Source organism: Lissotriton helveticus, chromosome 2_1 (assembly GCF_964261635.1).
Source record: "Lissotriton helveticus chromosome 2_1, aLisHel1.1, whole genome shotgun sequence".
Lineage (NCBI taxonomy): Eukaryota > Metazoa > Chordata > Amphibia > Caudata > Salamandridae > Lissotriton > Lissotriton helveticus.
In genome coordinates, this window is record NC_136059.1 from 1,098,214,925 (window position 1) to 1,098,231,529 (window position 16,605).

The following is a 16,605-nucleotide window of genomic DNA, read 5'->3' on the forward strand; positions in this document are numbered from 1 at the left end:
GTTGAACACATGGGACGGAGCAATAACAGCTCTGCTATGCCTTTAAATGCCTTGGGCTGCATGTGTGCTACATTGAACAGATCTGCATATGTCTACCCTTTGCCAACAGGTGTGGATAACCTGCTAAACCCTGTTTGTGAAAGGGATTGGGGAATTGTAATTATTTCATCAAAATTGGAGATGCGACTGATAGCCTACAAGTAAGGTAATTGAAAGATGAGCAGAGCATTGAAGAGAGAGTTCAACAGGGCATGATACCGTCAAGAGGTAAATGGGTGTGACCCATGCGGTCCACCCAGAGCATTCAACACAGAAGGAAGGTGGGTTGTCTATGAAATGGATCCCCTCTATGAGACCACCACCAGGATGCACCTGGCCGCCCAGGGCGCATTTCTTCTGCAGCTGTGTGCTGAAAGATGCTCTGTGTTGGATAGAAAGGTTTCTGGTGACAGTGGGCTCTCTGCTCTGGTATAGGAATGTCACAGGGTACACTGTGCCCAAGGGGCCTTGAGAGATTGATCATCACTACGCCCTCCCATGGTAACCACCCCAGCATCTCTTGGGGGCCGCTGAGGTAAGGATGGGGCACGGGCCCCATACTCCCAGCATGACTGTCGAACCAAAATGCTTCAACTGCATCATGTATCCAGACAGGGAGACCCACGTCAGGCACCAGTGGTCTGCAGCAATGTCATTTACCCATCTGACTCATTTTCAAACATGGACCAAGGTGTCTAACACCGGCAAGAGTCAGAGGGCAAATCAAATTCCTAAAGTGTAATGAAGGTAAGGGTTATGCACTCTTTTGAGGAGGTGGTGCATGAGCCTGTGTGATAGGACCCGAAAGATGGTGAACTATGCCTTGTCGTGGCAAAGGCAGAGGAAACTGTGGTCATATTCAGTTGCGGTCCTGACATGTAAATTGGACGTGTGACCTGGATATGGGATGAAAGACTAATTGAACTATCTTGTAGCTGGTTCCCTCCAAAGTTTCCCTCATGATAGCTGGCACTGGAAATCCCCCACTTTATTTGGCAAAGTAAATGATTAAAGACTGTGGGGCCGAAACAGTCTCAACCTTTTCTCAAACTTTAAATGTGTAAGAAGCCAGATTCCCTGCCATGGAGCCAGGTATTTAATGTGAATGCCTAGTGTGTCCCTTTTAGTAAACAGAACTTGCTTATACAGAATCCATGTTTTGTCTATCATCTACTGATGAATCATAGGCTCTACTGACCCCACTTTTTTAAATTCTTAGATACAAGAGTCATGCACCTCCCATGGAATATGTACTTGTCACTTATTCACCCATTCTGCACTGTGCAATCTAACTGTACATGAAATGTATTTTCCTAAATAAGTTTTCAGTCAACCACTGGTTTTCTAGCTAATAAATGATAACACAGAAAAATGACTGTTACTTTGAGATATTATTTAAAACAGCAGACCTTAAATAGGAAAAATATATACATGTCCTAACCTAACTTTAGAAGTTCTTATGTCACCCCATTGGATACTGCCTCCTTCCTCTACTGGTGTTCCATCGAGATGGACCGTGCCATGCAGTGGTACTCTCTGAAGTTGTAGGGCGATGTTTTCCAGCTTTGTGTCTGCATCAGTGACCAGTACATGATCGGAAGTGACAGTGCATTCTCCACCTTCTTCCACTTTCAGAGGGTTTGTAAACACCTGAGAATGGAAATATGTACTTATGAAAATATATTTACTACGAAAACATTGCAAATTCATATTTCAGATATTGTAACCACAGTGACAAACGATAATAAATTGCCTAAGAAACAGCTGGGTTAGATGAAAATGGTAACCTTTTGCAAAGAGAGTTGCATTAGTCATTATGTGTTTACTCTCTGAACCTAAACAATAGATTTCTGATATGAATCATCTACTTTAGTCAAAAATCTAGCTTTTAAATTTGAAACACTTAGAAACAAGTTGCCTTCACTATTAGGGGGCTTATTTATGACAGGATTGTGCCGCCTGTGTGTCACTTTATTTATTCTCTATGGCGGCTCAAGCCTCACCATCATTGTTATAACTGAATATTTTTAAAGACAACCCTCCTGAGCCTGTGCACACACAATGACCTTGTGCTAAGAACAGGGTCTGATCCTGATAAGGCACGAGAGGGAAGGATCAATGATAAATCTGCGAATACGAGGTCCCTATTGATCATTGCTGTTTCGTCATTTTAATAAAATGCACAAAGGTGTGGCGTCGGAATCTGGGGATCACGGTTCGATCCCTGGGGCCGGCGGCAGATTAGCCCAGCACCATGTTACTGTGGGCAATAGCCTGCTTAATCTTCCCGACGGCCCCCAGCGCCTAGAGACCCTTACGGGTGATTGTTCGCGCTTTACAAATGTGGATTATTATTAAAGATGTGATTCAGTGTGGGTGTTTTCCTTACATATTTTCGTGAATTTATAATTGTGATCATTTAATCATTTGACTGTAATTGTTTTTAGATGTCTAATATTTATGTAGTTTAATGTCATCAAGAATACACGCGGGGCTGCAGTGCAATAACCTCAGTCTGAGCATAAACAGAGGGAGGACTGTAAAAAAGCAATTGATTAGTACTTAGTCCAGGCTCGAGGGAAGGGAGAAACACATGAAGACGCAGTGAAACCGGCATGGGCTGACCAATGAGAAGCAATCTAATGACCATGACAATAGAGCCAACAAATAGCAAGCAATGGGCGGGCTCCAACCCCCTTTTAGTTAAAAAATGTCTCACAAGTGACAGCACATGTGCTGTCTCTGGTGAGGCCTAAACACAGTGAACAGGAATCCAGACACAAGTGATTACTAGAAGCTGAGATTAACTCAGACATTACATTGCTGCCTTTGTGACTTTCGCAAAGTTAGAATGGTATGCTCTGACACTGCTTTGGAGTTTGCTAATCCTCAGGGTACTAATGAGGTCCAACAAGTCTTTGATTGTTTGTGTTTTCCATCCCAGGGAACCTGGAATGGTAGTTCAGTCTCAGCTGTCCTTTGTGAGGTGTGCCATGACTGATCTGTGTATAGCTGGTTCCTGTCTGCAGTGGCACAGAAAAGCTTCAAAACTAGCCACCCAATTCAAATATCTTACCCATCACTTTTTTGCTGTTTAGAGAAGCCTTCGCATGGCAAGGACACATGTGTTGTCCTCTACCTTTTAATTTCCTCCTCAATAAACTCAAGGATCTGCGAGTCCACTGAGGGTGGTCAATTGTTTTCTCTGACATTGCACATCAGCTAACTATGCTCTGCTGTCCTTTTGAATCAGGCTATTGGGAAACCGATGGTTAGTGGGGTTAAAAAATAGTCCTTCAAGGTAAAAGGCACTCAGTTTCCACTTAACAAGTGAGCTACCTGTCATCTATGTTGTGTGTTTGGATTCATAAGTGGGGTATATTAAAACAACACAGGACACTTTGAGAGTTAGAGGAGAGATTAAGGACCAACAAGCTAACCATATGAATAAAACACAATAATGCTCGTGGACCAAGAGATTTTTTTTTTTTAAAAAGCAGGGTTCTAAACGTTTCTCTGTCACTAAAACCCTCCCTCCCCCTCCCACTTTTTTGATAAGCACTTCTTCCTTTAGGCGTATGTATGGGGAACATGACTGTGCTGTTTTCTCCAAGTTTTGGAAGAAATAAGTTACTTACCTGCAAGAATTATTTGCAGCATGCCCATTCACATGCTGTCCAAAGATCACGATCTTGAGGAGGCCAGTGAAAGCACAACTAATTTTCATCCTAAAATAATATTTTGCTTTGGATATAGGTGTGTTTGAAATCAGTTGAATTTGGATGGTTTTGTTTAAAACATTGCTTGTGTCTGGGTTGTAGTTGTGTCTGCAGTGAGGGCAGAGATGTAGAACAAAATAAAGTGATGTACACCACTACAGCCCTAAATTAAAAAAAAACATTTGTAACTAATGGAAATATATTAAATAGAATTAAAATTATTTTCTGCAGTTTCAATAAAAAAATATTTTCTCACCTAAAGAAGAAAATCTTTTTTCTTAAGCATTAATAATTATTAAATGTGATGTACAGAATTAGTTACAATTATTTGGTCATATTTTAATAAAAATTCTTGTTACATTATTTATGCATTCAAAATAGTGTATTAAAATATGTTATTATTAAAAGATAAATATGTACTATTTTTATATATTTTTTACCATTCAATATTATGTTTTATATTTTGAACTATCTGAAATAATTTGATTTCATTTAATATCATTTCCTATGTGATTTTATTTTAATTCCCTACCTCTATTTTTTATGCTGGGTGTAGCAGTACAGTAATTTTTGTTTTGTAATATTTTTCACTCAAAGTTTGTAAATAAGCAGAAAGTAGTAAACATACTCAAAAGTGTAAATTAATCAAAAGTGTAAGGGGGTCGCGGTTTTGATTAGATCTGGGCTAGGTGGCTCTATTAAGTCTACATCAACAGATCAATCTGGGAGGTGGATTTTGGTACAGGGGGTTATTGCGGGGGTCGAACTCGCTATTGTATCTTATTACGGTCCCAACTTAGATGACCCAGCTTGCCTCCTTAAAGTGCAGACCAAACTGGTAGAAGTCACCACCCCAATAATAATTTGGGGTGATTTCAACGTCCTCCTTAACCCATCTAAAGACAGGTCAAACCATAGCCGACATGTGGCTGCGCCTCGCACACGTAAGGCAATGTCTAATATGATGCATGAGCTCGGGTTGGTGGATGTTTGGAGGTCCAAGAGGGGCAGTTGTCCAGGTTTTACTTTTTTTAGTAAAAAGTACGGCCATTCTTCGAGAATAGACTACATTCTTGCTGATTTGTGTGGTTTGGAGCACTTGGTGGATGTCTCCATTCTTACATCTATCATATGCGATCATGCTCCAATAAGTTTCTTCTATTTAAGCGGTAAACCTAAACCTCCTTCCAGGTTGACATTAAAAAGGGCCATTTTGTCAAACCAGGAATTAATCAGTGTCATTAAAACATCAACTGTAGAGTACTTTACTGAAAATATACGGTCAACATCCCTTGATTTTGTTTGGGATGCATTCAAGGCCCATATTTGTGGTGTGTTACATAGCTGGATATGCTCCAAAAACAAGGAAGAGTTGCGAGAATTTCAAGAGGTGGAGAATGAGATATCAAGAATAGAAAAAGTCAGGTTGAGTGGTCCACCTGAAGACCAGCCACAAATTTTTAGAGACCTGGAGAGCCTTCGTTTGGACTACAGAGCTACATAAGTTCATAAAATTAGGGCTCAGTGGGCAGCCCACAAAATGGTAAACTACGAATATGGGGAAAAGGCAGGAGCTACCCTAGCATGGAAGATTAAAACAGATAGAGCAAAGAATAACATCAATACGTTAATTGTAGATGAGACTGGTGTGACCTCATGCGATCAGGAGGACATGCAGAGGTGCCTTCTATCCCTATTTTCAAAGCTCTATAAAGAAGAGGCAGTACCTACTACTGAATTAATCCAAGATTGGTTAAAAAGTAAAGCTCTATCTACATTGACAAAAGAGAGCCGGGACATATTAGAAGGCCCCATCTCAGAAGAAGAAGCCAAGAGCAATATAAAAAGAATCAAGAATAATAAAGCCGCGGGAACAGACGCCCTCCCTGGTGAAGTGTATAAGACCTTGGAGGACGTGATAGCGCCTAGACTCTGTGGGCTGTTTAAGTATATATATAGCTCTGAAGGCAGGATTCCGCCATCATGGAGGGAAGCTATAATAGTGTTAATTTTGAAGCCCATAAAAGACCCGCTTAGAGCTGACTCTTATAGACCGATCTCCCTGCTAAATGCAGATTATAAGATCTTTACTAGCATTTTGGCAGGGAGGTTGGTCAAGGTCGCTCCCCAGTTGATCAATGTAGATCAAAAGGGCTTCATGCCGGGAAGATATATTCAAGAACAAACCTTGCAACTAATAGGCTGTATCGATCTGGCCGTGGCACGGTCGAAACCCTTGGCTGTGGCTGCTTTCGACGCCGCCAAGGCGTTCGACCGCGTTAATTGGATGTACCTTTGGGAGACCTTAAGGGCGATGGGGTTTGGTCCATTATTTATAGATACTCTTACTAGGTGTTATGAGGGGGCTTCTGCTGTTATTCTCCTCAATGGCTTATTGACACCACGCTTCAGCATACAAAGGGGAACACGGCAGGGGTGTCCTATTTCACCCCTGTTGTTTAACATCTATATCGCACCCCTCCCTCAAGCCCTGAGACTTGATGTACAAATTACTCCTTTTCAGGTCTCTGATTACAACTGTAAGTTGGCCCTATATGCAGATGACCTGTTGGTCTATACTAATGACTACCCTGGGTGCTTCCCAGGGTAGAGAATACCCTGAACGAGTTTGGTCTGCTTTCTGGATACTCAGTCAATCCTTCTAAGACCGAGGTAATGTGCTGGGGTGTCGAAGGCTGGGCGGGGCGATGCTGTGGGTAGTTCAGGTACTTGGGAATCACTATAGTACAAGACCTAGCAGATATCCCTGCGTTTAACTTGAGGAAAGTGTCCAACGAAATTGACCACCTTTTCCTGAGATGGCAGAATCTTCCCCTTACTATCTACGGCAGGGTAAACCTGGTTAAAATGGTCATCCTGCCCAAGGTGATGTATCTGTTTAGTACCATCCCCCTAGGCTTCTGCGGCAAACTTCTGGGTAAAATTCAAAGCAAAATAGGGAGCTTCATATGGTCTAATAAAAATTCGAGGCTATCCTGGAAGAAGTTAAAACGGAGGCTACTGAAGGGTGGTCTTGCTCTTCCAGATGTATTTCTATACACCCTTGCGTTTCAGTTAAAAAAATATTCGTTGCTTACTCTCTAGCCCTGCTGAAACCAACTGGGGGAAGATCCTGAGTGCCATGGCCAATCTTGAGGGAGGTGGCACTGGATTTCTGTATACATTTGGGCTGTTCCAGGTTTTTCAAAAAGGTTTGTTTAAAAGTTATAAGACCTGCACTTGATGTATGGCAAAATGTTAAAGTGAGATGGGGAATAAAATATTACTCCGACTTTGCCCCAATTTGGGACTCTACGGGTCTTCCCGTTTGCTTAAAAGACAACTTAGCCATCCCTATTAAAAGGGCGGCAATTATGATCTGGTCTGATTTAATATCCACGGACGGTGTACACCCCTGGGCAGTGTTACGAGCTAAAATAGGTGATTCTTTGTCCCACTTTAAATATTTGCAAAAACGTTCCTGGTCCTCAGCTGAGAAGGATCATATTAGTGGAAACTGGGAGGTTGAACAAATATTTCAATATGTAAATCCTAGAAAGAAGGAGGTAGGGTTATGGTACAGGTGTCTCTTGGATGCGGAGGATGCAGAGCTCCCCCCCCCCATACACAGTATGGAATTCATCTGTCCTGGAAGATGCATCTGTTACTCTTTATTTTCCGTCTCACCAAAACCTATACAAATTTGTTAAGCCAGCCTCCTTAAAAAAAGAACCACTTTTATGCAATCAATAGATTATATTATACGCCCAAAAAATTAGCAAAATGTATTCCAAATTCATCTCCCAAGTATCCAAGGTGTGGTCTGCTGGAGGCGGATGATTTACATATGTTTTATGATTGTGTTCACTTGAGAGACTTTGGGCAGAATGTGGAGAAGACATTGGAGGGAATCCTTAAATTGGAGCTGAATCTCAACCTTGCACTAGTCGTTTTTGGCATTGATAATAACCTCACAAGTCGACTTTCTAATAAATCCTTGGGTTTACTTCTTTGTTTGATTTTAATAGCCCGTAGGGAGATCTGTAAGTTCTGGAAAGATCCCAGACCACCAAATTATGAGAACTGGTTGGGAGTTGCATTTTGTATGGCGAGATTGGATCAAGGTGGGGAAAATATTTGGCCACCACTTATTTCTTGGGGTGCGGAAATGATGTTGGTCTAAACCCCCAGTTGTCCAATGACTACACCAACCTTCGTACGAAAAAAGCTGGCCTTGTCGGCCTAAAGTGAATGCAAGAACATGGACCAAGGGCGCCCAGGTACGAAGGGGCCTTCATTGTGAAAATTGCAGACGCTTAAGGTGGAATGAGGACAAAAAAAAAAAGTAAATTGCCTTTATGAATCAGGTCCAAACTTTTCAGATATAGATCTAACAATCAATCTAGAAGTTAAGCAGCTTTCGCTGATCTAGTTCCCCATCACTGCAGATTATGTATTTTTCCTTGTTATGATACGCACTGAGGAAGAAAACACAAAAACATACATTGTTTGCTAAAATCAAAAGAATGTAATAGTTCCCTGAATAGAGACAGTGGAAGGATACAAGTCATCCAATTAAAAGGATGTTAAAGAAAATTTGCTCCAAGAGGATAAACACAAGAAGAGAAGGGAAATACACTAATTAAGAAGCAAGGTTGCCAACCCTCTCCATGATGCTGAAATATTTTTCTCATTCAAGATAAACATGATAACTCATTGCACCCCTTAGCTAACTATCTATTTTGCTAAAATGGAATGCTGTGTTGAGGAGCACATACATTTTCAGTTTAGATTGTGGATAAACATATACATTGAGAATAATCATATAGCACTGAGAAAAGCGGGAGAAACTTGTCTGTCTCCCCAAATATATCATCTCTGATAACACATTTCCATTCAGGTCAATCCTCCCATTATCTTTTTTAACCAGAATTGATTTAGCAAAAAGCATCACTAAGAATACATGAACATTACAAACATGTGGTATAGAAAGCAAATATAAACTAAATTGATAAAAAATTATGTAACAGTCGCTCATAATGCAATGACGGTGTCAGAGTGTTTGATGATATTAGATTCAGAAGCACACACACGGGTATCGAACAAAATGTTCTTTTACTCCCTATAGAATTACTCCCTACAGAATTTTAGCAAATAGCATAATGATTATACATACCTCTGGTGCCTGATTATCCACAGGTAAGATGGTGATATCGAAACAGATCCCAGAGAGTGTCCCTCCATGCTGGTTGCTGACAGAGAAAATAAACTTGATGTTTTGAATTTCAGGACCTACATCCTGTATCGGGGGCATGTAGGCAATCTTCATATAATTCACAGCATGCTGCAAAAAAGTATTATAACTCAAAACATTGAATCAATAATATTTTCACGTTCAAACAGAAAAACAAATTAGTCAAATAAACGTTCACAACCAATATTTTTGGAGGAAAGTCAGATTTGGGGAAATGAGAAAGTCAGGAAGTTATTTAGCCTTTGATAGACTCGATGACTACCCAAAATAGTCACTTTCTAAATTGTATGGATAGCATATCCAACAAAATCTAAACAAGCACCTAAATTACTAGCAGATCAAAAATATCTAAATGTGTATTGAAAAAATGTACTGACAGTACTTTTAAAAATGTTTATGAGAAAAACTAAGAAGAAATGTACAATTGGATATAATGCAAAGCTACTTTAAAACATATGAAAACATAAGAAACACATTCCAGAATTAAAGAAAGTATAAGAAGGAAAACTGACATTATATTAGTTTGTCACCTTGTAAGAAATTAGATACCTTACGGCAGATTTTCATATTCTTGCTTTTTGGGACGAGTAAAGTTTGTAAGCTACTGCATAAATCGCTGTCCCTGTTTTAACGAGGATTGTTTAGCGATACAAAACGAAACAAAACATACAGAAGGCACAGGCAAAGAATATATTTTCTGGCCTTAGAATTTACCGAATGCCAATGAGAATTGTGTGAAATATTTCTGCCAGAAAATTACAAAACATAGAATGCTTTACTACTTTTCTCTTAGTCGGACACATACTGTCACACCTTTCGATATTGAGTTAAGCCTGTTTTCAAAAGCTAGGATACATTATATGTATGTTTTTAACTTTTCAGAATATTCCTTAAAAAATGAAATAAAATTATATTTCAAAATACTAGAAACATAGAATTGGTAACTGATTCATCATTTTACTTTCATCAAACTTTGGAAACCATATTTGTGATGCCTTTGTTGAGCCTAGGAAACATAGCAGTTGAGGCTGGTTGACCTCTATGTTGCAGTCATTTACATAGTTTTAATCACATTTCAGGGACACATGAACAAAAATAGGAGACAAACACAAAAGACAAGCACCTCAATAAGCCTCTTGAGGAAGTATGGTTTAAGTTGAATCCTGGGTAGTGCTCTGACAGTTAAAGAGAGACAACAGGAGGAATGGTGATGTTAAGAGGATGTCAAGGTTAGCTAGGTATCAATAGAGCAAAATAATCCCTGCAAAATTCCATCAAATTGCATGAGAACCTTGCAGGTAGATGATCTATTCGGCTACTGCAGAACAGTAACCCCGGGTACATAGCATGTCATCCAAGTCATGTAAACAGTGGGCTCTGCCAACAGGAAGTCCAGTCCGTGGAGACCGCTGCTCAGCTGCATCAAGAAGGCAGCACCACTCCTACATGGGGAGAGAGGCCCACTAATTCCTCTCAGGGTGTCATACAGATTGCAATGGAATGTAAAGGGAAGAGGAGCCCATCTAGCCTTTTGCAGTTCTAAATCTGCCCAGCTTTCTGGAAGGACTCCTGAGCTCGCATAGAGAACTGTAGGGTGTAAACTTGCCAACCCCCAGAGGGGATGCTCAAGAAGCCAACTCTGTTGGCTGAAGGGACCACACAGTTCCTATCTCCAGAGTTTTGCCATTTCTGCTTGGCACTGCAGAAGATCACCAGTTATGAATAGCACAGATGGGCATTAAAATGAAGCACTAGACATGGTCGGGTTAGTACAGGACTGCTTTTTGTATCCCATTCCTTGAACATTCTGGGCCTCATTTAAGAAAAGTGTTGCATCGCTGGGGAAATACAGCGATGCAACACTCTTCATAGTGCCATCCTTGTGACACCATGGCTGCACCGTATTTACACTAAGGCGCAGCATGTAGACAGAATTGCACGTATACATCAGGAATCCTGACGTATCTGGTGGCACAGTAATGATGCATTGCTGGTGTGTGGTGGTAAAAGGACGCAACTCCAATAATGTGTCATTACACATGGGGCGAGTCCCATGTAAAAGGCCCTGCGTCACTCTTTACATCTTCTTGAATCAGGCGTAAGGATTGTGATGGAGTCAAGTTGTAGGAGAGGTGCAGTGAAATCTCATAGATTTTACTGTGCCACTCCTACAAGGCTTTTTTACATGGAAACGTCCACCCTGCATGCATTATACCTGTATAATATAGTGCAGGGCTTTACAAAGTAATGCATCTGCCTAGATGAGTCACTCTCAGGGCTGGGCTGGCCGTAGCAGGCACCAAGCATTTCCCGGGTGGGCCACCTGGGTGGGGGCCGCTTCTAGGCCCCTGGGGGCCGATTTTGTTACAGGGCCATTTTTGCAGGATAGCTGCAATATCGGCCGCTGTAACAAAATCACCAAAACCCGGCCGTGGCAAAGAGCTCGGCCGCAACCCCAACCCCCAGGGGCCTGCCGAGCACTTTGCCAGGGCTGGTTTTGGTTCCCAGTCCGGCCCTGGTCACTTTGTAAATACGGCGCAGTGTGCCGCATTGCTTATACCGCCACGGCGTCACAAAAAAGTGATATATAAGGGCCTCAGAGGTAAAATGTGCCATATGCAATAGCAGACAAAATGTGCTAAACCAATAGCCCCTATTTCGGCTTTCTTCGAAAAGTTGTAGAATATGACCATTTAAAACAGGGCAAAATTGGTTTGGTACCTGGCTTTGGCCAGGTGCTAAACTGTGCGCAACGCTGCACTTTGACGTGTCCTCTTCCATTTGACTGCATTCAGTGTAAACTTGCATTGGGTTTTTTGTGAATGTTACCCAGCATTCAGGTTGGTTTTAACACTGGCAGTTTCTTAAAATCAGCAGTTTTTAAACGTTAATGTTTGTCTTTTTGAATGGCCATTTTATCTTGTGCTTTTTCCAGCGTTTAACTTTATTGTGTCTGTTTTGCTTTTATGAATGTTCCTTAATCGAATAAAGCTTTGTTGAATTGAATTGAAAGTGACTTTCGCCTTAATGTCAATGTGCAAAAATAATAACTACTTTTTCCTCTATTATACTATACCTGAGTGAAGGTCCTAAGCGTGGTGGCAGCAGGGTTCTTCATTAATTTGGGTACGCTGTCTACAAAAACTATCTTACCAGCATCTGAAAGACTATGCAAAGAGAATGTATTACAGCATAACTGGTTAACAGAACTCTTTAGAAAAAATCTATGTTATCTACTGCTTCAAATTAATTCACATCATCAACAAAGTTGCATTGTGTTCTGTTTATTTGAAGTGTTATCACCCACAAAATTATCCCCCTGTATAATAAAAACATGAGAAAATTTATTTGTAGGTTATATTATAAACCCTAACCCCCAGATGCATCAAAGTTATGTTTTGCGAGTCCTTAATAGCGAATTTTAAGGATTCGCTATTAAAGACTCGCAAAACGGGATGCGTGTAGGAATCGCAATGTTATTTGCGATTCCTACTGATTCCTTATTTGCGATTCGCTAATTGCTAATCGCAAATAAGGAATGGCTTTCCCATTCATTCCTATGGACCTAAAGGCCCATAGGAATGAATGGGGAGTCATTCCTTATTTAGCAATTAGCGAATCGCAAATGTGCCGCAATTTCAAGGGGATACAAAAGGAGATGATGGATGGAGCGTTTGAACAAATCAAACACTCACCCCCAGTCAACTGATCTGGGTTTAATCCATCACCAGAGGCACAGGGTCAAGGCTGATTTGCATATGGCCATGTCTGACCTGGGGTGGTGTGGAGTGCAAAAAAACGATGGACGTGAGTCCCATGCTCTCCACACCACTGGAGTCAAGCTATCCAGGCTGATGAAGGCTGATAGCCAGAAACCGGTCCTTGGATGCTTGATTCCGGTCCAGGAAAGACATGGCTTGGCAGTTCGGACTGGACTGTTCCCATGAGGCACAGGGTCAAGGCTGATTTGCATATGGCCATGTCTGACCTGGGGTGGTGTGGAGTGCAAAAAAACGATGGATTTAGGCCCAGATCTCTGTACTGGGGTGAATGTATGACATTGTTCTGCATTCTGTCCATCAATTGTTGTTTTTGCATTTGTCACCCCGAGTGGGATGGGTATGCTCAGACGTGAGTCCATGCTCTCCACACCACTGGAGTCAAGCTATCCAGGCTGATGAAGGCTGGTAGCCAGAAACCGGTCCTTGGATGCTTGATTCCGGTCCAGGAAAGACATGGCTTGGCAGTTCGGACTGGACTGTTCCCATGAGGCACAGGGTCAAGGCTGATTTGCATATGGCCATGTCTGACCTGGGGTGGTGTGGAGTGCAAAAAAACGATGGATTTAGGCCCAGATCTCTGTACTGGGGTGAATGTATGACATTGTTCTGCATTCTGTCCATCAATTGTTGTTTTTGCAATTTCAAGGGTGCCAGGGTGTCCAAAGGACACCCTGTTGCACCCATGAAATGGTAATGTTCACTGTGCAATATACAACTTAGAAAAATGCACTAAAGTGCATATTTTTAAGTGTTTGCTATTCACCACGTAGTTTGACTTCGCGGTAAATAGCGACCCCAGATTGCGAATTCGCAATTTTGGAATGGTTCATGCATTGCATTTAAGGAATCGCAAATTGCGATTCCTTAAATGCAATCACAATTTGAGAACTCACAATTATTTGCGAATTCTTAAATTGCGAGTGCATGAACCCTTGATGCATCGGAAAGTTTACCCTGTGGGTTAAAGTATAACACGCGAATCCATTAAAACAAAAACGGCCTGGTAGAGCGTTGTAAGTCAATGTCTTCCACAATGTATCCCACACAACGCGATTGAATGCTTTTTCAGCGCCTAATAGGAACATCCCAAGGTTAAGAGAAGTCCTGTTAGCTATATTGAACGCTGTTATAGCTGTATTAACATGAGCGATAGTATATCTACCAATTATAAACCCATGTTGGTGATCAGATACAAGATCCGGCGTCTAAGGCACCAGCTTGTTAGCCAACACTTTGGCAAAGGTTTTAGCATCGGAATTAATGAGGGATATTGGGCAATAAGACCTGCAATTATCCACAGCTTTCCCTCTTTTAAGAAAAATAACAATATTGATCATATCCCAAGATTTAGGAGCTTCCATACATTCCCCAGTTTGGTGTATGACATCATGAAGTAGCAGAAGAATAGAACTTTTAAAGGTTTTATAAAATTCTATTAGCAGAGTATCATCCCCAGCAGCCTTGCCACAAGGCAGCACAGCTATAGCAGATGTATTTCATCTTCAGTAATATCTTGTTGAAGACAGTCAGCTGTCTCCAAACTCAGAGAGTGGGGATAACCTAATTGTAAGAATTATCCCAGCGCAATTTCATCCACGTCACCGCGCTGAGTGTAAAGCTCCGTGCAGAATTGGGTCAACTATGTACCTTGCGCGCGCTGCATCGCCAACTGGGCGATGCAGCGCGTGCAATGTAAATGTTTTTATTTATTTATTACTTACCTTACTCCTGTCTGTCATATGTCAGACTCCACTACCCCCCACGCGCCCCCTCCCCATCCCACTCCGCAGAACTCCCTCGGTGAGCCGCCACTATCTTCACGCGCATATACCAAAAGGAGTTATATTGTGCAAAGAGTCCAGGGGTTCCCTTATGAGTGGACAGGGGCTTGCTTTAGCAATCCTAAGGTGCTATTCTAGGTGTAGTTGGGCCGCCTTAGGCTTTTCAAAGAGGAGTGTTAGACATTCGCGTATACACGCAATATTTAATAAATGATGCAATAAGGAGATCCACACAAATTTATAAAACTAACACGTACCTTTATATACGGTTAGGCACCAGAATCAATTTGATCAGTTCAGTACTTTTTCAAAAGAAATACATTTGCGTATAAAAAGTCAAAAGTGCATTTTCCATAAGCTGCAATGTTATTCTATGGGAAGAAAAACACGAAGAGCATTCAGGTAGAGGAGAGCGACTTACGAGACCAAGCTCTGGGGCTTAAGGTGAGTGTTGGGCAGGGTCCAAAGCAGCACCAACAGGTCACCTCCAGTGCAATGTTAGTCAAAGGGGGGTGGTTCTGCGGTAAAAGAAGCTTCAGGTTGCGCCTGGCAGGCCAGTCAGGCTGAACCAACAGGAGTCTTGAGATGCTAAAGGTCATGGGGACACCGGTGGTCCTCTCCTCCTTGGGCTCGGGAGGCCAGGTGCAGAGAGTGTTTGAGGTGTGGGGTTTCTTTGTCCAGAAGCATTCGCAGTTGAGGGGACCTGCAACCTGATGCTGCAGATGATGGTGGGGAGTTCCCTAAGTGGGATTTGTCTCCTGAGGGTTTGGGGACCACGCAGACACCATTGGTCCACTTAGACTCGGGCTGGGGGGCTCGTTGTAGTGGTGCTTGGCGGCTTCAGATTTTGGCAGATCTGGCAGATCTGGAGTCCTCACAGTTCTTCTTGGATGTAGGGGAGCAGTTCTGCTGGTCCACAGGAGTTCCTGAGTCTTTATTGAAGACAGGCCATTCTCTCAGGCGTTGGAGGCACAAAAACTGCAAGATGAGACGTCTTTGGTGAGGTTTGAGGGGCAACAGCCGACATGCCAGCAGGGCTGGTGCCAAGTCAGTTGCTCTTCTTCAGTTTTCTGCTTTCGCAGCTCTGCTGTGTCCTTATTCTTCATAGGTCACCAGGCTCTGCCCTTCAGGTGCCCGGGACTCCCCTAAATGCTGAATTTACAGGCATTAGGGAATGGTATGGTAGTAGCCAATAGAATATCTACCCCTGGGGTCACTACCCAACCTATAAAACCACTTCCTGTGGGAAGTCAGCATATCCCTGTCACAGAGTTCCTAAGATTGCCATCACCAAAATAGCTAACTCTGAAAAGTCACATCCACATCAGGTAGCCCACCTTATGGGTTATACTAGCCTGAGGGCGGGCACATCTATCTAACTAGCTAATTTTCCCACCTGTCCAGGTGCCAGAGGGCTCTGGACAAAGGGGGTCGACTTCCTCTCCTGTGAGAGAAGCCAGATTCGCATACCAAAGCATTGAAATGCTAATCTGCAAGTCATTCTGTAGGATGGGGTGTAAAAAAACACTGCCCGAGCAGGCTTTGTTTCTGGCCTCTGAGAGCAAAGGCCCTCACTCTTGTGTGTCAGAAACTTGTAACTGGTGGCAGGCTGGCTAAAACCAGTCATTCAGCACACCAGTGGTTGGTAGGTTTCCTATGGGTGCATGTATTAATAAATCCAATAGTGGAATCTGTGTGGGATTATTGATATATGTTTGATATCAAACATCTCTAGTTTTAGTGAAGCCATCATGTAGCTGGGGATTTCTGTTTTGACCAGTGTCCAGCACCTGTATTTTAAATGGCTCCCCTGTTCAGTTGTACTGGCAGAAATTGAAGCCGGCCAGCACAGGGTCATATCTGCTCATGCCGATATGTCCATGTAATATTATGCACACTGCCTTAGGTATTTAAGGCCTGCTTTAGGGTTGACTTACAAATATTACAGACATTTGCAAGTTGTTTTTCTTTAGGGAAGTCTTTCAAGTCACAAGGTTTCAGTGACTCCTCTGGCCATGGATGCGCAGGGG

The 16,605-nt window shown here is 42.2% G+C and overlaps 1 protein-coding gene across 1 annotated transcript in view; it reads right to left on the reverse strand.

Annotated features, from left to right (window-relative positions):
* Nucleotides 1-16,605, reverse strand: part of FREM1 (FRAS1 related extracellular matrix 1) — a 792,938-nt gene that overhangs the window by 464,687 nt on the left and 311,646 nt on the right. Inside the window, exons 13-15 of the mRNA XM_078675906.1 lie at nucleotides 12,089-12,171; nucleotides 8,935-9,102; nucleotides 1,481-1,689 (exon numbers count right to left, since the gene is read on the reverse strand). Of these exons, the coding sequence (XP_078532032.1) occupies nucleotides 1,481-1,689; nucleotides 8,935-9,102; nucleotides 12,089-12,171 (460 nt within the window). The remainder of the gene's footprint in view (nucleotides 1-1,480; nucleotides 1,690-8,934; nucleotides 9,103-12,088; nucleotides 12,172-16,605) is intronic.